The sequence below is a fragment of the Aythya ferina genome (assembly GCF_964211825.1).
Source record: "Aythya ferina genome assembly, chromosome: 8".
Lineage (NCBI taxonomy): Eukaryota > Metazoa > Chordata > Aves > Anseriformes > Anatidae > Aythya > Aythya ferina.
In genome coordinates, this window is record NC_140304.1 from 3,791,974 (window position 1) to 3,816,041 (window position 24,068).

At 35.6% G+C, this 24,068-nt stretch overlaps 1 protein-coding gene across 3 annotated transcripts in view; it reads right to left on the reverse strand.

Annotated features, from left to right (window-relative positions):
- DPYD (dihydropyrimidine dehydrogenase) overlaps positions 1-24,068 on the reverse strand; it is a 355,040-nt gene that overhangs the window by 178,070 nt on the left and 152,902 nt on the right. For all 3 annotated transcript variants that reach the window (XM_084526956.1, XM_084526955.1, XM_084526957.1), the window contains 3 exons: positions 6,772-6,879; positions 4,707-4,876; positions 2,820-3,030 (listed from right to left, as the gene is read on the reverse strand). In XM_084526956.1, coding sequence (XP_084383082.1) covers positions 2,820-3,030; positions 4,707-4,876; positions 6,772-6,879 — 489 coding nt within the window. The remainder of the gene's footprint in view (positions 1-2,819; positions 3,031-4,706; positions 4,877-6,771; positions 6,880-24,068) is intronic.

Consider the following 24,068-nt stretch of genomic DNA (forward strand, 5'->3'; position numbering starts at 1 on the left):
TTCTATGACCAACAGATAACATATTTATTCAACATGCATCTGAATCACCAGCCATAGATTAATTCTGACTGGAAGGGCCCTCTGGAAGTCACCTATTCCAACCCCTTCTTCCAAGACAGATCAAGTTGCTCCAGGCCCTCACCAGTTTTGAACATCTCTAGTATTTTTTTCTCCATCTTTTGGTGATGAATATCTGAATATCTCAATTTCTTTAATGTCAAAAACATTATTCCTTTTAGAAAAAAAAAAAAAAGGCACTACAAATATAAGATGGTGTGTTTTTTTTATTTTTTAATTTGCTTGTTTGTTTGTTTTTTGTTGTTGTTGTTGTTCCGTTTTTGTTGTGTATGCCTAGAGATTTGGTTGTAATCTAGCTCAATGGTGAAAAGCAAATTTGACTTTCATTAAGACAGCTTAGACAAAAAATAAAGGTTTAAAAGCTACTGAAATGGTGTGCTCAGAATAAGCACTTCATTCCCTCCAGTCGTAGTTTCTTTTCACTTTCATACTGTTGTACAAAACCTATGCTAATATTTCTTTATAATTTGATTGTTATTCTAATAGCAGTTGCACCAAAAATAGATTGTGAAACTGAGGCGCATTGCTCAACCCAAGGTAAATAATTCTCCTTTCACGATCAGCTCACTGCATGACTTTGTTCCCCTCCCATTTTATGTTCCTGTTTAAATACCTCACAAAAAGTCATTTAGAGGGTGAATGCATACTAGAAGATACAAGACTGGTGCAGGATTATGGCTAAGCAACACGGTAAACTTAACCTTTTAGATGACGCAGTTTGTAATGTGGGAGAAAACAGAACCATTCCTTTATCATAGGGTCTGAATCACAATAAAATAGTGGTAGAGTCACCATCCCGGGAGGTCTTTAAAAGATGTTTAGATGTTGAACCTAGTGATATGGTTTAGTGGAGGACTTGTCAGTGTTAGGTCAGAGGTTGGACTCAATGATCTTAAGGTCTCTTCCAACATAGACAATTCTGTGATTCCGTGAAAATGATTGCATACGCTAGTATTTATCACGAGGTTCTAGAACACCTCCCAAAAGACCTAAACAGAGGGTTTTCGAAAACAACAAAGTTTTAAAAACAACAAAACTTTCCAAAATTCAATTCAAGTCAATTCCACCAACAGAGTAGGTGGAATGAACCTCTTAAAGATTTAAAAAAATATATATATATATATATATATAAAAATATATATATGTATCTCTTCTCTGTGCTTCCTGTGGGTTATGACTGAACCACAAACATGAATAACATAGGTGCCAAGTTCTTTATACAGATTCCATCTCCATGTGGGATGGGTGTCTGTTCTGTCAGAGATGTGGAGTCCCAGTTGCTGCTCCTCTGCCTACCCATTAAAGCAGCAGCAAGTGCACAGCAGAAGGCAGCCCTGAGGAAGTAGCAGTGTGAGTACCTGGGTTACAGTTGCCAGCTAGATAACAGCCTAGGCTTCATTAACCTGTCCCAAAACACTAGCAATATACACAAGACAGGAATGCACCTGGAATGAACTTTACATATTATTCTTCAAGGTAGAAAGTTGATCCTTCTTTTTAATTGTAGTAGAGTAGCAATGCATATACAGAAAATGCAGATGTGAAAAGTTACACATTTTATAAGTGCCTGATATATGTTCACAAACATTACTATACTTAACTTAGATTATTTTAGATTTACTGTCTTCCTTGATTGAAAAGATTCACAAAACCACAAAATTATGTTAAAAAAAAAGTTTGAAATTCCCTTTGCACAGGCAGGACAGGACTAATATCTGATCACCAAATTTTCCATTGACATGCACTCTGAGGCACTAACTCTCCCAGTCCTTTGTAAGACCATTTATGCCCAAAGGAGTATGACAACATGTCATGGAATAATTGGCTGGCATGACTGTGCCTTGGAGAAGCATGCACATTGATCACTCACTAAGGCTTTCAGAACCTCCAAATCTTGATGAGCATCTATTCATTTTACTAAACTATCTTCTGCTGAGTCAGTGGGGTTCTTGTTTATTTTTTACTTTCAAAGCACCTTTGATGCATGTACCTGAACTCTTTAAATCTAACCTAGTGTAAGAGGAGGAGAATACAGTCTGAGCTCTGCTCAATTCTCATTTGTTAGTTGAAGTCATATTCTTCTGCTCTTTGTTATATATTCAGAAAATACGTTCAGTCTCTGGAATGCCATCTCTGTATATTGACTATTAAAGTAAGTGTTAATTTTTAAGGCCAAAGTTTGTAAAGTGCAAGTAAATAGTGAGACATGCTGAGAAAAGTGCAGGTGAATTTAACAAATCCTGTACATATGAGAGAAGCCACAGTCCTCTTGCATATGTATAAGAAATAAGTGATACCCAGAGCGGCTAAACCAGAATAATGAATCTATCTTAATTCTTGCTTAATTCAATAGTTTAAAAAAAAAAAAAAAAAAGCTTCACAGATCGGATCAGTTCAGTTTAAAGTTGTAGCATAAGTTTCTCTAAAGTTAGTTACTGAGACCAAAAGAAATCTCCATGAGTATTCTGTTACCCATTTGCATTGAGAGGAAAGCAATTGTACCTCTAATATTGATACCTGCTCTAGACAATGACATACAGAAAACTGCTTGTTATTCGTACCCTTAGTTTTCATCTAAGAGGTACACGTATATCTAAAGGACAAATAAACTTCTGTGAAAAGAACCAAGTCACAAGCTATGTAACCTCCAGAAGACCCACTTCACAGAACTGTGAAAGGGCACAAAATTGCTGCAGCTAAAATAACAAGCAGCATTTAGAGAATACATTTGTCAGGGTTACCTTTAGTGTCACCCAAAATGGAACCAAAGGCACTGATCACCACATCAGCTTTCAGACGGACAACCTGATCCTCATCTTCTTTCCAGTTTCCATCATTGTCTTGTTCAGTTCGAATGAACTCCATTGCAACAATATGTCCACCTCTAAGCACAACCTTCCGGGGGGAGAGGAAAGGTAGAAATTCACACTTCTCTTCTTTTGCAAGTTCCATCTGTAGAGTAAAAGCAATAAAATAAACATGAAAAGCTTTGTGAAAAGTTGACTCAAGGTGCTACCACATATTCTTCTTTAGTAGAAGGCACTGGTGTATTGTATACAGATAGTCATCTTCAGAGCCTCTACTGTCTTAAATCAATCAGTTCTAGACAGTGGCACGTAGTAGATTTGCAATGCAGATATTTTTCTGATGCATTTTCTTATTGTTCCCTGTCACTGAATAACTCCTCTGAGGGCAAAAGAGCTACTTTATGCAACTACCTGTTTTTTAAGAGGCCTAGTATTAATTAAGCACATGAACTGATTTGTGTTTTCTATGACTTTAAGTGTTTATTTTAAAGTACTGAATACTATGTCCAAATAACAGTTTTCTGTGTGGCATCCCAGACTTAAGATCTCCTGATTCTCTGTTGTGATAACATTACTCAAGTCAAACAGCATATCTTAGTAGAGACTTCAGAATTCGATTGTCTACATTTACTTGAGAAATAATGTACATGTAACTATCTTGTATGTGTACTATCTTATTAAATGTCCAACCTGACCTCATTCTATCATGGCTATTAGTAGCTAAAACTATTTTTATTGTACTTCCCCTCACCCCCCCCCCCTTTTTTTTTTTCAAATCCACTGCACGATTTGATGAACATTGACAACTTTTAGGAATTGACCCAGGCTGCTAACAAAGATTTGGGTTCAGAGTGACTTCTAATTCTTAATTAGCAAGAGTCTGAATAGTATGAGTCTCTTAGCTACAATGGCCTCTCTAATCTCATTGTGTCTAAAATCCTTATCTGAAGTGCAACAGAAACAGAAGTAAATTATGTTTTGGAACCTCCATTCCATTTTTTTTTTTTTTTTCCCCACCTCCATTCCCTTTCTACAGGATCTCTAAGCTGCTCACCAAAAAAATGACCAAATTCCCATAATTCCCTTGATAAGACGTGCATTAGGTGTACAATTATTCTAAAGCATGTAAGTATCTAAAGTATATACCAAATAAATTATAATGGAAAAAGACCAAAATAAGAAAACCCAACTTGAAAAAAATCCTCATGTAACACAAATAAATTGAGAAGGCAGAGTCAGTTTCAAAATGTGCAGATGCCCTGATAAATGCCAAAGTGCAAAGCCAAACTAAAAATCAAATTGAACACTGAAATCTGTGATGAATGACATCATTCTATTGCCATTGGCAGTGATTCAAAATGAAAATCACAGTAAGTAATTTCCTTACAAGAATTTATAGACTCCCAAAGCTATGTCAGGATCACTGAGATTCATTAGACAGAAGCCAGAAAGCATAATTCTTGGACCTGAAGAGTCACCTACAATACTCAAATACCTGTTTTATCTCTGGGGTGTTTCCAAGATTTTAAGAATTTTACCGTATTTTCTAATTAAAAGGAAATTCTACCCCTTTTATGCAAAGACATCTCTCTCAGACTTTACAGGAAATTGATACAACAGAAGAAAATGACTTATAAGGAGACTATGCAAATCAAACCTCAGATCATTAATAAACTTTTATACATTTTAAGATAATTGTTATAAACAAAGCCTTTAGTAGATGTTTTTAATGTACCTACTGCACAATTTTAGGCCCTATACAGGTAACAACAATAATAACAACCAATATTCCTTCTCATAAATGCTATTATTCAATTTTACCTCTTCTGGGACAGCCCTGATATTAGTGAATCCCTTCCTGAAGACCACAAATACACGACGAGCTCCACAGCGTAAAGCAGATGTTGCACAGTCAAAAGCAGTGTCTCCTGCCCCAAGTACAATCACAGTTCCATGTATTGATGGCAATGGAGAGTGACAGGCACACATCCCTGAAAAGATGAAAGGAAAAACCCCATTTTCAAGTAGAGAAACCATTTCTGCATGACAGCTCAAAAGGTACTTGTACTCAAAGCACTGTAAAATTGCGTCTTACAGTTTCTAAGCATGGAGTGTCACTATCAAATTATTCTGCTTCACTAAAAGACAGTTTTATTCCCATTTTTAAGATATGCTCATATACGTAATTTCATAGTCAATACTGTAAGCAACAGAACCCTTCTGTCTTGAAAGGATACAAATGACAACACGTTTCTAGTTTTGTGAGTCCTGTTGGGTGAAAACTAGCATTGTAAGATCTTTTTATTAAAAAAAAAATAAGCTTCTCACTTATCAGATTCATTATCCTCACAGTTAAACAAACAAACAAACAAAAGACACCAAAAAAACACCATTGTAACAGATTATGAAGAATAATACTTAGTGTTTTTCTAAAGAATACTTTCCAGTTGTTGATAAAGTTGTATAATAGTTTCTCAAAGTTGTATAATAGTTTCTCAAAGTTAGTCCCTTATAGTACACAATTATCTATGTGTTTGTACAGAATTCTATACAGTATTTTTAGTCAAATTATTACAAAGAGAGATTGTTTTGCAAGATTTGCTTTTCCTTTGTTAATCAATAAATGTTCTGCAGTGTATATTCTCAATCTGTTTCATTTTAAAACATCTCTTTCTTTAAAACCAAAACAAAATCAACCCTTTTCTCCTAACTCATTTGAGCTCCCTAAGCTTAAGAAAATACACAGAAATAAACATTTGATCAAAACAGCAGAGAGATGGGACAGATGGGATGCCGAGTTTCCTTTCCTAAATATTTTGCGTAAAATGGGGTAATAAACTTCACTTTTATATGCAGAATAATTTGCCGCCAGAGACATATTCTTTAACTCATGGTTTATGAAAAGTCTACTAAATTAGCAGGCAACCCTATTTGATGCTAAAAGAAGTTTCTGAATGGACAGAAGAAAAAAGGTTTGTAGATTAAAGTGGTTAAACATGTAGTCATGCATACAAGACCACACAGTGCACTAAGTATATGCTCAGAAAATAGTATATGATTTTTTTTTTTTATTTTTAATCAATGCATTTGGGAATCTAGACTGTGAGTGAGCATGGCATATAAATCACAAGTTTCATGTCATCCACTCATCTAGAGTTTATGACATCACATTCAGGGCCCCTGAAAGCATCTATAATCCCTGGGTAGCAAACAGCCAATTCTGCATTCAAAACAAATATGTAAAAGCATAAAACAAGGCTGAATTTGATGTCTATGAACTGGCATCACTGACTTACTTCAGGCATACTACTGTCGTCCTGAAGTTTTTGAGTAAGGAACTAGTGCTCCCTTAAATGTGCCTATAAAACATTCAGCACACAACTGACTTGGGATCACAGTGCTACAAGTAAAACAATTATCAACAACATACAAAGCAGCTGTTCATACGGGCCAGCAAAATAATATCAGGTCATTTCAAGATTTTCATCTTATATTTCATCTTATATTAAAGAATCTTATATAAGATTTTCATCTTATATTTGCTGTGTTATTTATATCAAGATAATTTATACAAATGAGAACCTTGTGATATCTTTTTAATATAATTCAACATAACAAACAAGTTTTTGTGGGTAATAAATTGCCATGTACTTATTTTTTATATATGACTATTTGCTTTACAGTCTCCATGACCAACTTTCCTCAATGCACAGTCCTGAAGTTGCAGCTCACCGAAAAAAACTTTGGCCCACACCCGTTTCCTTAGGAGGTGCTTTATAACTGGATGTGATGCTGTATTTTACACCATCTGTGTATTTTGATATCTCAAGAACTGCTAATGATTTACTACTGAACATGGTTATAGCAAAAACACAGTATCACCCACCTGGTTTACTTGCCATAGCTACCAAAGGTAGGAAGTCTTTAGATGTGTAAAATCCTTGATCCATTCTCAGCCCTTGGAATATACTGTCTCTGTTTGGTTCTGGTAAACCTGAAATAGACATTTTAAGGCAGATCAGAACTGCAAGGGAAATTTCAATGACAAATATATATTTTATTTTACATGTACATTCTCAAAAACATCGACAATACAAGCATTCTGACAAAACCTTAGATGTTCCCTAAAACATCAAAAATGACTGTAGTTTCATGTTCGTAGTCAGTAACTTACTTAATGGGTGATCTGTTAATAGTACTGGCACTTGAAAACAGAGTTTGTTGGATAGCCTGTGCACTCAGATTAACTCATAACAAAATAAATGCAGAGAAGAGGGTTAGAGAGAATAGGATATACGGGGTGCAGAAGCAGAAAAGCTACTGGGGATGGGTTAACTCTGGTAAGCTTTTCCTGTATCACTTTTCTTTCACACACATGTAACTCACTGCTGTGAACTATTTTTTTCCCTTTGTTTTGAGGCATTTTTCAAGACATCTAGTTTGCAGGTAACACAAATGAACAGCTTAACTGATGAGGAGTGGGGCATGAGTGGCAATGCTGTTAATGTGTCTTATTTGTGAGTCCTTGTATGTCATCACTTTTACATGTCCCTGACTGTTTGCTCAAAATCCTGAAAACCTTATTGGCTCACAGTAATTTATAGTTATTAATAGCACAAATGTATAGGGAAGCCATGGGATACAGATAGGCTTCAAAACCAACAATAGCAACAAATACCTTTCAATTAAAAAAAGGCAAAAGGCATCTTCCGGTTATTAAAAACTATCTTCACATTGCAGTTCATACATTTGGACAGCACAGAAGGTCTAGCCAGCATAGAAGTTTAAACATTTTTGTCATGCAAAGGAAATAATCTATCAGGGCATTTTCAACAGGGCCTCAACTTTCATAATTAATCTAAAAAAAAACCACATCATATTATCATGAAAGTATGCAAATTAATCATTGCATACTGAAGTGGAATTAATGTCAACATTTTTTCTAAGAAAACATGCTACATCCAAGGAGTCCTTAGATCATGTAAGCAGAATTGGAAAAAGTAATGTGTTCCCTCCATTCCTAGGCATGGATGGTAGCAGAATGACTTTTCACCTCTTTGAGAGTTGCAGGTGGAAAACCCCAACAGTATTGTGTTAGCATCAACAACAAAGCAGGACTACACTTTGAGGAATGCTATTCCAAGCAGCACAACATTGCCTCATTACATCAGAGTATCAGGACTCAGTCATAGAACCCTTCAGATTTTCTCATGAGTCACCCGATATGGGGGAAGCTTCTCAAACCTCTACAGCCCTGAATGAAGTTACTGTAAGAGAAGAAGAAAAGAAAAAAAAAAAAGTATCTTTAGTTTCAATAGCTTCAGTGAAGAAAAGGAAAGCAGGCCTCAGTGAACTGAAAAGGCTTACAAAGCAAAAAGCAAATGAAAAAAATGCTGAAATATTTGAATTTCAAATACCTCACAGTATTTGAGAGCTTTTCATGATCTCTATTAATAAACAAAACAATGAATCAATTGCTGAACACCTGACTATCAAAACACTTCTGATCAATAGCTAGATATTGAGAAAAATAAGGTTAGAAAATACTAGCACATGCTGAAATTCAAGACCTTTGCTGTAATTCCAGGGTAGACTGGAATATCAGCTAATAAAGAATGAATAATGGATATTTTAAGACTCTGCCAGAAATACTTTGTACAATTGAAACTATTGAAAGTATAATATGCAAAATGCATGTGTATGTATATGCATATACATACGTATAATATACATGCAAAATTATACTTAAAAACTGCATAGGTCTTTCTCTAAGTATCTATATATTGCTAAATTATCTATGACAAGAATGCCTTGACAAAAGCTCTCCATGACTGCTTACAGGCACAGAACAGCAGTGCACCTATTTCAGTTGACATAAACATAGACCAGCTCAGCGGCCTCAGTTTATTCTTGGGACAAACACTTTTGCCATTATTGACAGGTGCAAGATGAATTAAAGATAATTTCCTTTCTATTTTATGGCTATCCCTGTTCAAAAACAAAGAGAAAACCATCCCCCAAAAAAATCTTTTTTTTTTTTTTTTTTTTTTTTTTCGACATTTCTATCATCTACTGATGAAAAAGATTCCATCTCTAAGAACCAGTAATTTAGCTCTCACTGGTTGAAGAGAGAGCAGAATTAAGAGACTGTTGTAATGTTCATGGTTCAGGTTCATCATAGGCTCACTGCCACTGGAAACAAAGGATTTATATTACAAAGGCATTGTATCCAATATTGTTTGCTCTGGCTAGTATGACCAAAAAAAAGTTTAAGACGTAGTCAGTAAACATGGCATTTTCTGCTATTTTCTTATACTACTTTCATTTTGCTGAAAACTCCATGAAAATCGATTTTGCAATATTTATAGGAAACATAGGGAAAATTCGTCTTCTTCCTATACATACCTGGCACAATTTCACTCTCTTTACTAAGCACCCACTGGAAGATATACTGGATGCTGATGTTTCTCCCTTCACTGTTTAGTATTTGCCCTTATAATGACTGCATTTAGTTCTGTTAAAATAAAAATATTAAGTACTTCTTAAAGCCACTAAGCTAGCTAAGAGGCAGAGAGACAGACAAAGAGATCAAGAATTGATAAGATCCACTTTAGAGAAATAGCTTTCGTAATAAACAGCCACCCTACAGAAGTATGTTTTACAGATAGATCAAATATTGATAAATAGCTAACAGCCTCTCAGGAGAGAGGATTTGTTGAAGAACAGCTACAGAGGAAAAATTCAGTTTTGTACAGTTTTAGAAAAAGAAATAAATTAAAAAGCAATAACAAAAAACAGTTATATATGGACCTATAATTTAGGTAAAAATAGTGAACCAAGAGAAATACTCTTTGAAGAAGAATCAGAGAGACTCCCTTTAGCAAAAGGGAGTTCACACGCTAATACAGATTAGCCAGGAGCCACCCTAAAAACAATCTATCTATCTATATGCTTACAAAAACATGAGGTCTTTCCCCTAGGTTTCAGGCTAAAATTCTCTGCTCTCCAAATCCACCTGCTAGCCATCTTTATTTATTTATTTATTTATTTATTACTTGATTTATTTATTATTGATTTCTTTATTTATTACTTGATTTTTCTTGTCCTAAAATACCTTTTCACTATTCTATGTCTCCTAACTTATACCAAAATCTAGTGATAACAAGCATTTCCTTCACTAGCACTAAAGAACAACTTTTGGGCAACCAAAAGGAGGCAGTCTAGAAATACAATTCCACTGCTGGTGTTGCTGGATGGACTCTGCAAATGTAGTCAAGCAGTGGGCTACTGCCCAGATACCAGCCTTCTGCAGCCAAAACCCTGGACCTCCTGGCGCCTAAGTCCCTTTAGATGCTGATTCCAGGGAAGCAGCTTCTGAAGCGACTGATACCAAACCACACACAGGCTGGAGGACAATGGCACATACTGAGAAAAGAGAAAGCAGAAATACTGTGAAAGCAACAGCTTGCGAGACAGATCTAGTTTAACTCTGCAAAAGCTAATATAGATAGTCCCAGACTGGGTCAGGTACAGAACAGAAAACAACTCATCTCCATTCCTGGCCCTCTGGTTTTCTAGGTCCTGCCTATTGTCTCCAGATGCTCCAGCTCTCCCAGTAAGCATCACACTCTTAGTATGAAAACCTCCCTCTTTCTTTCCTTCCTTGGATCACCACAATCCTTTCTCCAGTGAACCATACCTCAGCACCAGTCTCTCAAGTCTGGCTTATTATATACTTTCCAAAGTTATACTACTGGCTTTGGAAAACACAAGCTTTAACCTCCTTTATATATATATATATATATGTATATTTATAATCCTTTAGATATGTGCATACATATAAACATTAAAATACATATTAGAAGAAACATCTGCTTCCTATCCCTTACTCTTCATTCTCATAATACCGATGATACATGTTAATTTTCTTAACTGGAGGTGTCAAGTTCATCATCTCCGTTTAAAGAGATACTCTTGTAGATCCTCTTACAATCCACTAGTACAAATGAAATATGAATTGCAAAACGATTAGAGTCAATCTGTTAGATATACCTGGCAATATAGAAGAGTGATGCATACACAATGTAATGGATTGTCATGCAGAGCAATGCAGCTAGTCCACCTGGTTGCTGCACCAAATAAATCAAGGCACGTCAACACATCAATCAGCTAAGTCAGAAAATATATACTGATGCTATTACTGTAACTATTAGCCTGGTCTGGAAAGGAAAACTGAAGTGGGAGTAGCAGCACAGCATGCATCTCTTTCCTATTTTGATCAAATCTCCTCTCCCCCGAAACAGGAATGCCTTCTGAACCTGAAATCATTGCTTGAATTACTTAAATCTGACAAGTTTGGGCAGATTTGCAGTTTCGTATGAACTTCTCAGCCAGTCTTAATAACTGACATACAAAATAAGCCCTGTTCCTTGGTAAGGGTCAAATGCAGTTTTCATTGGCAGCTGACTGAAAACAAATCTCCAAAAGGGGAAAAAAAAAAAAAAAGAAAAAAAAAAAAAGAGAGAGCTGATGAAGTGTATACCGAAGTCTAAAGCCTAGGAGGGGAGAAAACTTACTAGAGCATTGTGAGGCTTTTTTGTTTCATTTGCTCATTTTCAGTTGTGAAAATTTTTAGTTGTGAAAATTTTCAGCATTCTGGAAAAATTTAAGCTGAAATAGGTAAACAAATGAGCAGCTGAGATCTTTCAAGCAATATTCCCCCTCTTTGCATTCTTAGCTGTTACTATCTTGAGAGCAGAGAGTTTTCAAGTAGAGAGGTGGCTTGTTTTTACCAAATTGTTTTTACCAAACTTATAAAATGTAAATTCAGTTTGGCTAAAGCAATTTGTGTTGGAATATACTAAAAACGTGGGTTTTTTTTAAATGCAAGACTCTCAATTATAACTTTTTTATAATGAAACTTTCCACTTTGTTTCAAAAGGGCATTACATTTACAAATTTATCTAAAAAATGTGAAAGAAAACAAAGAAAATAAGTTTTACTTGCTATGCATATCCCATTTTCTTCTTTTTTAAAATAGCAAAGCAAAAACATAATCAAACCCAATTCACCAGCTTATGTAACTTCTTTCTAAGTGTCTTCATGTCATACAAATATGGAGCATTAGATAGAAATTTATAGGATTAGGGAGGTAGGTTTTTCCACCTTTTGCCATATGTATTAAAAGCTGCTCATGTGTTTCAGAGTTAAATACAATTTTGAGAATTCACATTTACAAGGAAGACTCTGCTAGACAGAAAAAAGACCAAAAAATAATAAAGATTCCTCTTCACTACCCATGTTCTGTCCTTCCCACTCTCCACAACAGGGATCTGCTGAGGAAGAGGGGCCCAGGAGATCCTAGGACTCGTTGGAGAGCTGAACTGTTGGAATCTGAGCATGAGGACAAAAACACGTGAATTGTATAAGAAACTAGATGCACGCAGAAGAAACAAATAATAAATTGTGCGTCTGCTGTAGTGGAGATGCAAGTCTGCTGAAATAATATCTCAGAGGCCAAACCTAGACACACTGAAACTGAGCCTGTTAATCAGCATAAGAAACAAGAACACAGACCAGTAATGAGGCATCACAGGTTCTACAACAATAATAGCTCACCTTTGGCAGACAGAAATAGGAATAAGTAGTGCCCACTCATGTGGGCTAGGAAAAGGAGCTATGGAATGCTGCTTGAGAGAGACTGATACAAAGGTAAGAACTAACATGGTCTGATAAGTTACATTAATTACAGTTGTTCACATATTTTTGTTATATTCTTTAAAAGATGCACTAAAGTAGATACAAGCCTAACAAGTGCTCTCTGAAGGTAAATTTCTAAATCACAATTTCTCTTCTGAAAGAGACCTTTTGAATTAACAATAAAGTCTTAGGTACATATTTTATCCCATCTCCCTGCCCTTTCATGCACTGAGTATTCCAACTTGCTCCTTCTGTTCCCATATAAAAGTATTCTAGGTGTAACACTTCTGACATCATTTCACACTTGTCCCAAGACTTGCAGCTACAGGTATCAGGGTCAGAGTAAGACTACAAAGGTGCACAACGGAGAAGAACACACAGTAAATTTGAAGCAGATAAGCATCCATTTACACTTCTGAATGCTCTGTTCTTCTTCAACAAGTGTGATTTGTGATCTGGGGAAATGAAGATCAAAATCGTGTATGTAAAGCAGTTTTATTTTATGTCCCACAATATGTGAATTGTATAAATTGAACCAGGCGTTTTAAGTACATTGAAGTGTGCGTTGTTTTGTTTTGTTTTTGTTTGTTTGTTTTTTGAAAGATAATATTGAAACAATAGATTCACAGAATTGTCAAATTCACAATTCTGCCATCACACGATAGAACCTATTCATATTCAGTGCTATACACTGTACCTATTTGTTTATAAGAAGTCACATGCATTCATATCAATATTGATAACATTTCTGTCCATGGATCAATATTAAACAATAATTTAGATGTTAACTATACTGAAAGACACTATACAAACACGGTACTTAAGCTATGCCACATACCTGATTATATTAAATGCACCATTAAAATTCATGCTATAACATTGATCAGAAATGGAACAGAAAGCCATTGGTATCTAAAGAGCTACTCTGTACATTTTTAAATGTTTTATTCTGAAAGACTAAACAACGAGTAAAGTTGCAAATGCTCTGCAGGTGCTCAGCTTCTCTCAAGGTCAGTCCATTAGTGATTAACACATCAGTAAATACGTTCAAGGCTTGTATTTTTAAAGGATCTCTCTCATTTTGATGACAGATTTATTTTATTTATTTATTTATTTTTTATGGTGGTGGCTTTGTTACTTCCTATTGTGAGATTCAATAGAGTATGTTTTCTAGGTGGTTGATTTTTTTTGTTTGCTATGTATGTTGATGGAGATAAGTGTTTTAATTACTTTTTTAATGTCTATGCTTTTGTAGTTTCTTTCTCTCTCAGTTTATTTCCTGCTGCTGAGATTACTGCCTCATCTCCACAGCAGGTGGCTCTTTCAAATTTGTTTTCCTTGTAAGCCTGGTAGATTTATTTTGTAATATAACTGCTCCTTTCTACTGTTTTTTTTTTTTTTTTTTTTTTTTTAATTATTATTTTTTATTTTTATTATTATTAATGATTTCTTTGCTTTGGAATAGGTACACTTGCAAGGTCAGTAAGAGTAATTCCCTAATGATGGGTAAAGGCCTTGTTCATGGGGGGGAGGGAGGGGAGAAGAACTACAAGACTACAAGACACTTGAGTTATTGTTTTCTTACCCTCAAGTTAGAATGAGCACTGCATACAGTAAATGTGAAAGAAGACCCTTCACATCTATCAGCAAGAGCCCTATACAATCACTGCAGTGCATTCTAAGTTGAACAGCAATGTCCACACCACAATATCTTCTACAAATATATAAATGAATAAGTATCTGAACCTGCAAGTAATACAGTCTATAGGTCTCATACCTCATTTTATTGCTAGATTAGACACAGAGACAGAGATATGAGCTCTAGCAAGCAGTACTGAAAATACAAGAATGAACTAGCCAGGCCAGCAAGAACCAAACCTGTTCCTATAATCTAATTTGTCTTTGAAGTCAGTTGTCCTGTCTCAGTTAGATGTAGCCAAAATTTCACAAGACCTAGGTATCAAAAACTGCATACAGGAAAAGCAAACAAAGTCTAGAATCAATCCACGTGATTGATGGAAACTAGAATTATGACCGTGCAATCAGTGTCGTATGTCTGAACTTTGATTACAATACACTGCAGCCTCATGGTCTGCCCTCACAGCATTTAGGAGTCCTATGATTAGAATAGCTTGACACCTAACATGAAACAAATGTTCAAAGGTGATTCATAACACTTTAGCTCCATCAGATATAAAGTCTACCCCTACTTCAGTTTTTATCTTCAGCAGCCCAGCTTTTCTCAAGGCTTTAGCCCATCTTCCACAGCCTGCTTCCCGTCTTAATTGCTCTTAATATTATTACGTACATGCACTTGGAGTATTATTGGGGCAACACTGAAGTGTTAATGTATTCTAGTGAAAATCAACGTTTCCAGCCGATTAAACAAAGACCTAAAAAAAATGATGTGGTGATTTTGCAATCATCAATATCTGGCTAAGTATCACAGAGATTTTCAACTTAGTTTGACTGGAGCACTTATCCTCTAAAAGCATTCCTTTAAATGCATACCTCAGAACTGAAGCATTCAGTACCAATAAGTGTTTTTAAAACATAATTCTTTAAAGGACACTCTAGAAGAAGTGACAGTAAGTTGGACAAAGATACACAGTTTTCTAAATTAAGGAACAAATGGTGATTGTAGCATTTCTTCTCAGGTTGGAAACTGATATTTAATATTGCCTGTATTTGAAATAATAGTCACTCTGAGGATGCTAGCAAGTTAAATGGTAGTCCTGGTGAAAGGACTTGATGAAATGTGAAGATTATTATGAAGTAAGCCTCATCACAGAGAAGGACAAATGCAGAAGTCTGCTTACCTGCCCTCTGGTTCTGTTCTGCCTGATATTGTTTATAGCAGGACTTAAAGCACTGAAACAGTTTGCTATGAATCTTGATTTACAGAACATAAGAGTTCTGTAAATTGTAATACAAACTAACTGAAGAAACATCTGCTGTAAAAAAAATAAAGTGGAATATTGCTGAAAACCTTTCGTTATGTCATCCTGGTAACATTTATTATAGCAGCCACAAATCTGAAAAGGTCACTAGCTAAAATGCATTTAGTAGTCTCAGTCAAATCCATCTCTAACATAAGAATGTGCCATTCCACTCAGGAAAAGAGCTTACTCCAGTCTGCTTACAATATAGCTGAATTTGATTTTTAGACCCGACTTGAATTTGGTCACTTCACGCCACTGGCACAAGCTGTCACTATTCAGGAGCATCCTTGAACTGGCATAGCATGAATACTGAAGTTTGAGATTTGACATGCTAATGTTGTCAGTTCCTTTCTCTCTTCCTTCTACAAGCATGTTCCTAGCACTAACATGCCAAAGGAAAGACACAGGGGGCTGTGTTTCCTCCAGCCATCAGCCAGATACTATTTGTCAATGTGATATGCTGCACCACACGGAAAGAAAAAAAAAAAAAAAAAAAAAAAGAAACTGGCCCCAAAGGTTCCTCTTGTTCAGTAAATGATGCTGAAGAGAAGCAAGAAGCTCATCTCCTTGGGGACTATCAGTAAACTTGAAGGATACAAAAAAGACAACTATTTCAGAAACCATGTGTCACAGTAAAGACATTTTTGCACAGTATAGAAAACATGTAGATGTACAAGTGAAAGCAAAACAAAATGGATAGAAAAAGGATTTGGGAACATCAGACTCCTAAAAATTAAAGAAAATGGAAAATATTACAATAGCTTTTGGTAGTACAAATTGTATTTTTCCCCATGCAAATTCACATAACATGTCAGGTTTACAAGCAATCATGCTGGGACATTGGATTCATAATCAAATGCAAAGCAAATTTACAAAGGGAAAAATCAAATGTTAGCATAGAAAAGTATTCTTCATGTTAAGTTTTGATTAAAAAAATAAAATTGAAAAAAGATCTTGAAAAGCCAAATCAGTAGAAGCTACATATGGTAAGTATGCAGGAAAAGGGTAAAATGAGAACAAATCTGATGGAAAATATTCACAAAGAAAAAGCCACAAATGCTTAGTTGGCATCAGAAAGAAAAATAAATACTAGGCCTCCATGCAAAGCAACAGTTGAAAATCCGTCATAGGCAGCACAGTAATCCTCTGGAAATATATGAGCAATAATTAAGTCACATTAATAACCTGGAGTAACACCTTCGGTCAGATTTCAGACACTATACAGCAAAGAAGTTGCAGTGAGTTGAGGGAGACAACACCGACATGTACTAGATAAAATCTTGTCCTCTACTTTTGATATAATACTAATATAACAGCCAATCGGTCTTGAAGTGTTACAAATATATAGATTGATTTCTATAACATTGTTTCCTGAAGCTGAAGAAATAGAGCAGGTAAGAATCACAGAAATATCTAACTATGGTTATTTCTCTTTAAAAAAAAAAAAAAAAAATTATTTCTCTACTATTACTTTATTGCATGCTACTTCCATAGCATCCACACTATGTGAATGTAGTGACTATGAAACAATAGGCTGGATCAATTACAGCTTTGTACCCTATGTAGTAACTACATCTATATGAAATACTTGTGAAATTCTACTTATATGGGCAGAAAATCCCACATGCAAAATATCAGTTTTAAAATATAGGACTTTCTGGTTGTTCTTATTTAAAATGAAATAAGGATTCATCCAAAGTTTTTCTTTCTTTTTTTTTTTTTCTTTTTTAATGAACTTGTCTTCACTGTAAAACAGCAATGTCTTCCAAATGCTACTGAATATTTAGTACTCTATCTAAAATTTCAAATAGGAAACAAATATTGTTTCCTAGCTCTTTTTTAATATATTATATTGTCTTACCTTAAACCTCAGAATATTAATACAGTGTTTTTTCCACATGGAAGAACAAAAAGATGCTATAAAGCTTATTCAGTAATTACTCCCATATCGTTCCACCTACGCTGCATTTTTGAATCACTTCAGGTAAACCATCTCTACATATATTTTAAAATGATGCCTTGTAAAGGGACTTCTAAACACTATTCATTTTTCCGCAGCACAGATCTACAACTGAAAACCTATCATCAGTGCATTCTGATGAAAAGGTAATAATTAAATCTTTTTTTTTTTCCTCTTCTACAGCACATTATTTGACCTATGATAAAACAACCTATCAAATTTCCATTTATTATTTCTACCTGAAGGGCTTTGCCAGCTCACACAAACATAAATCTCCATTTGTCAGATTTAAACTGTACCTGTCCCAGCTGCTATGAGGGTTCATCTCTCTTGTCCTTTAAAAATTACTGAATAGCATCAAGCAACACAACCTCCCTCCAGCCTTCACTGACCCTTGCAATCAATAATATTTGTAACCTGTATGCGCACAGTTAAGTAGAACAGAAGCCATGCACTATCCTAGTTAACCACATTGAGCTGTGATACTACAATCTGCTCCCTCGTGTCTCGCGTGATCAATTTTAATCTCTGGACCAGGAATAAAAGAATGCAGCCCCTTGTTTCCAAATTCATCTGAAAAGGATGTTATAGATTTGTAGGTCTGCACTGGAGTAGTGGATTTAATACAATCAGCAGTTCAAGGAAAAAACACATCTAAGCTATCACTCATTCTCACTATCCTCAGTTTATTTTGTGTCTTCAGATGACAATACAAAACAGAAAATACACGTGCAATGGCTTAAAGAAAGCTCTGTGTTAAAATGCCACCAGGTAACAGATATTTGTTGCAGCTGTATCCATTATTGCCACTGCGGGTAAGGTGATTCCATTATGATTACTTTGGTTAAAGTTTATAAATAAACTATCAATATTCTTTCCTTCTGGCTAATTGTTGTATAGAGTAAATTAAACAGAAACCTCCTAGAAGTAATAAAGCCTAGTTCTGCTCTGTTAAAAAGAATCAATTATTATGGAAAGAAAGAGCAATTCAGGTTTCTGATGATATTTGTTCTCTCACCTCCAAACTAATTTTATTTAAAAGGAGGAAAATTCGCCAACCAATTAGTCTAATTAGACAAATGTATCTGAATGCAGAACAGGAAAAAAGCAGCTTTAGAAAGCTACTGCAGTAGAAAAAGTGCTTTTTGAATCTGTCACACTATCAGAATACATTTCCAGAGTTCTCGTAACTGCATATTTATAGGCTTGGCTACATTGGCTCCTTGACAGCAGCTCCAATGCAATGAATCATCTATCAAAACATTTGAGAAGACTTTCTTACTCATTTCTTTAAAGCAACTATCTGAAGAGACACTTTCAACGTTATTATGTTCTAGCATTCACTATCAATTAAGAAAAATAGCATACAGTTTCATAATTGCAGGTGAATAGTAAGTATGCGTTGTCAGAGGCTTTATCTTCTCAGATTGTCACATGCTGTGTATCAGTACATAGTACGCTGCAACAAATATGACATTCTTGTAACAGGCTGGAGGGTCAATGAGCTTTCTCACTCAGGTCACTAACCCACTTCACATCAATGTCCTTATCATTAAGTATATATGTATCTGCCTTTCCTTTTAAAAGCAGCTGTAGCAGGGAGTTTTAACATGACATTCTCCTATGCAAGAAGATCATCTGAGAAACATTAGCCAACTATATAAGTAGACCTGTGCTCTTATATTGGAAATAAGTAAGCAAGGATGTGCTTTTTTTTTATTATTTTTTTTTAAACAACAACAACAAAAAACATTAACTAAATCTGAATTCCTTCCCCAACATCAGCATATCTTAGAACAAAATTGCACCTAGAATACAAGACAGTCTTTATTAGCTAATTACACCACTCTGGTCAAGTGCCTATATTTTCCTTGGTGTTTCACACACTGCTGACAGAGCACTAAATCCAAAGCTTTGAGCCAGAAAACATAATGCTGTTGAATCCTAGATGCTGTTAGGTTACCATCTGGAAAACAAACAGAGAAATAAAAAATATCTCCAAACGTCTCCTCAGTGCCCAACAAGAAAGAACATGAAGTGAAACTTTGTCACACCAAAGATGACAGATCAGGTACTTGCCTTGTCAGTGCAGAACTCTGCACAGGCATGCACACAAGTACCTTCCTCTTAAACTCATTCTTTCTGTGACTAAGTAAAAACTTGAAAATGGGAAATCTATATTTCTTATATTAAGCAACTAATTTTTGTGATACTTGAAGCACCAAAGAGGCATGAGACATGAGGCATGTCCTATTTTAGGCTATGGTGGCCAGATCCAGAGAGATTACTGTTAAAGAAAGTTAAAACTAGATGCTTAAAATAGCCTGCAGGCAATGCTGTGAGTACTCCCAAGAGAGTGCATGCTTCCACTGATATGGGCAGTTGACCCATGCTAATGTTAGGCCAGGCACACAAACGTATTTAACCTGCTTTGGCAGGGGGGTTGGACCCGATGATCTTTCAAGGTCCCTTCCAACCCTTTCAATTCTGTGATTCTGTATCAAGGAGCAAGCATGAGCCCTTCTTGGTACATGTTTTTGTGTTTGCAATACTACAGCAGGAAGATTCTCTCCCAGTGGAGTTTCAAGTGGTAACAAAAACAAGAAGCATCTGATCAATAAATAGAAAATCAACTTACATGGTCCCCATAGGTCCCTCTAACAAGGACTTCTTTCTGAAATGTTCATGCTTGTCTAATGGTGCTGTTTTTAATCCTTTCACACCAGTGGGTCCTACATGCTTGCATTAGTGCTAATGTAAAACAAATGAACATTTTATACAAGGATATCCACTCTCCCCAAGTAAAGGGGTTAATACCAAGTAAGCTTTAGGAATGTAAATTATTTTCCCCGTGTGGCTGAAAAACTACATGAGTTATTCATTTAAAAATTATTAGCATATAAAATCATTATTATCTCTGCAGTTAATGTACAGTTCACTGACAACCTTTTGGACCATTACAATTAAGAAAGGCAGCATCCCTAATGAAGTTACAAAATACGTTGTTTATTAAATAGAAAATTGCATCTTTAATTACTTTAAATATTATAATCCAATGAAAAATTATTTCATAAACCTCAAGACAAATTATGTCAGAGATGGAGTATGCATTTTGTTCCTCTATGAATCCTAAACAGCACTTTCAATTTGCTTACAGGTTTCCGTTGTATGTAAATCTGCTCCTGAAATTGATTTCAAGTGCCTAAATCCAATGCCACCAGCATAAATTTAAGAAGCCATTTGAGTTATTCTTTCTTTTTAAAACAGAACTGTTATCAATTGTACAAATTGGCAGTTCTAGTAAATACTGTAAATAAATAAAGTTCTAGTTTTCCACTAATTCTCAGGAGGTAAACTCAAGATAGCTTTCTGTGGGGGTCCCAAAATCAGCCTCATTGTAATAAAGGCAATTTTGGGGATCTACCGTATCTCATTATATCACTGTTCTATTTTGAGCTAGAAGATAACTTGGTTCAAAACCGTTAAGGGCTTTGAGGATAGACTATAATTCCAACAAGTAAGTTAATTTTAAGTAAATTCCAACTAAGCTAATTTTAAATATTCTGTCTTTTTATAGAAAGTAATCTCTATGCATTGTCAAGATACCTTTTGCTCTGTCTAGTATTAGATGTTTGATGTGCTGGCCAAGACCTAAAAAAGGCAAAGCTGTCAAATTAGACCCTTCACTATGCTTTGGATCAAACACAGACCAAAGTCAGTATAAATATGTGTTGATTTCTGTAGCACAAAGGAGAAATTAATGCAGCCAACTTCACTCATGTCAACACCAACGTGCCATTGAATATTTTTTTGGGAAACCCTACAAGCTACCAGGCTTTCTCAGGCTAGTCAATAAATCAGGAAAGTGATTAAGGAGATATTGGGGAGGTATTGGGGAGGCAAGGACAATCCCCAGACATGGACTGTATATCTCGAAACAAGACACTGGAACTCATGATAAGGAAGCGGCAGACGGACAGAGAAACGAATGTAAGGACTATAAATCTCGAAACTGGACATTGGAATTCATTATAAAGATACAACAAACGGAAGAATTAGCAACAACCAGCTCTTGCAATTAAGAAACCTGCCAATTCAGCAGATTCCTGACCAAAGGTGAAAAGTACACTGTGAGGAAGACTCGGGGTCTTCCTCCCAAAGACCCCTGCCCACGTCCCAAAGACCCCTGCCCACAATTCTTGGAAGGCTCTACGCAGGCGCAAGGTGCCAAAAGGCTAATTAGCATGAGAAGCGAGGGAAGGCGGGGATAGGTAATGCATATGTATAGGTGCTTGTAGAATATTGATAGATTGATTGTATAAATTCAAGACTGCTTTCCGCTTTAGGTATGCACGATAGGTGGAGAGATCCCCCGTGCATCCAGCACTGCAATAAAGAATATACCACTTAAAGGAATTTCGGCTTCGATCTTTGAATCAAAAGCACAGAGATTTTCAAATCCTTTATGCTAAAAAAGCTGCTGCATTCTATGTCTTTTTTAGCATGAATATTGCCTGTGCACATCATGAAGATGGACTGATCACAACCAATTATTCAGGGTAGTACTATAATAGTAAAACAATTTGTTTTCTTTCTTTTTTTTTTTTTAAACAAGCTTGTTTCACAAGGGGCAATGGTTAATGATATTATAAACTTTATGTAACTATAAAATACATTACATAACTATGAAATTGATAACATTTTTTAGATTTAAAAATATCTGAAAATTAAATGATAATAAACATGATCATTTGCATAGCTAATACACAAAACTTTGAACATGGCAGCTTGTTCAGAAACATGCTTGGCAGGTTTTTGGCAGTACCTGTGTGCCAGAAAAAGAATCCAGCTGGGATATTTAGGCAAGTTGGGTACTGAAAGTCAGATACATTTGTGAAAACATTCAAAACTAAATTAAGTTTGAAGAAACTTTCCCTGAAGATAGAATGTTAACTGTAAAACAGTTAAGCATATTATGGACCAAACTATATACACCACTTGAAACAAACTCCTTCCTGAGCATGCACCTTGATACCTGTTTTGGGCTTAAGTATGCTTCAGTATCTTTGGGAGTCCATAATTTGCCTACCAAAAGATCTGTTTGGATTTAGATTACTGACATGCTACTCAGCAGAAACACTGCCTTGGAGGCAAAGGACCTCAGGAGCGCGAGGAGATTTTCAGAGCAAGGCTTCTTATGTATTCAAGGATGTTCAAAACCTGACTGGATATGGTCCTAGGCAACCTGCTCTAGCTGACCCTGCTCTTAGCTGCAGGGTTAGTCTCAATGATCTCCAAAGGTCCCTTCCAACCTCAACTATTCATGATTCTGTGAAATACTCCCTGCTGAGGTCTTAAGCCATGGAAAGATTTCTGAAATTTTTATCTGGGATTGGAAAAATCCACTACTATGCTAAAGTAAAAGAAAAGTATTCCCTACCAGGGAATATGTGCCAGATATTCACAGAAAATTAAGAGAAATTCACAGGTATGTACAAGCATTTTTTCCACAGGCCTTATATGTTTCTATCAATTACAGAGATCCTGTAGCCAGTGGCAGCATACCAGACCCTTTCTTCTACTCCTGCTACAAAGAAACAAAGCTCAGGGATGGAAAGCTAGAAAGTAAAACTCTCACACAATTCTGGAAAGTTTATTTTTGAAACTTTTTCATTCCAAATACCCTTCCATGCTTCCATTTAGTACCATACAGGCTTGCTTGCAGAAATCACATCTTGCCACTCACAGTACCCTTCCCAGTAACTGATGGAGTTAAGATAAGGCTTTGCCTTATTCAACAAAAACACTCGCTAATCTTTTGAGACAGGAGTGTATGAAATGGCCAAGGACATTAAATCAAAAACTGATTATAATTCCATTCTCAGATGATTTAAGTTATTAGTATTTAAAAGTATATTCTGAAATTTTGTTACCTATTGTCATTGACGTTTACAACATGTAAGAACAGTAATTCTCAACGTAAATCAGACTATCCCTCCAATATCATTTTCTAACAAGTACCAAGTGATATTGCTTGATACTGGAGCTTCCATAAAGTCCTTGTAAAATTCTCACCATGCAGATGGAAAATCCTACATTGCCCATTTATTGTCCTACTGCCAAAACTGTCTTTCAGAAATTCATCAGCTCTGTTGTACCAAACCAAGCTTCTCATACCGGTGCTTTAATGATAATTTTTATTAGTTTTGCTCCACATATAAAATCAGACTATGCCTGCTTGAACATTTGCCATAGTTACTTTACATAGTTACTGTACATAGTTGACTTTAGTTAACCTTAGCAACAACAGCTGTATGAGAATGAAGAGACTGGGATAAACAGAATCCTCTACTAAAACCGAAAAAAGCAGCACAACAATCTCATCTCTGCCTTCTGGTAACTGCCACTTTATTTCTGATTAAAGTACACATGTAAGTAGAAAACAAGAATTCACTTATGTACTCAAATGCAAAATCATCTCTGTATGTTAAAGGTAGAGCACGTGCACTGAAAGTTATCAGCTTGATAACCCTGCACTGACAATCAGATCAACAAGTATATGCACAGATTCAGCTCCCTTCC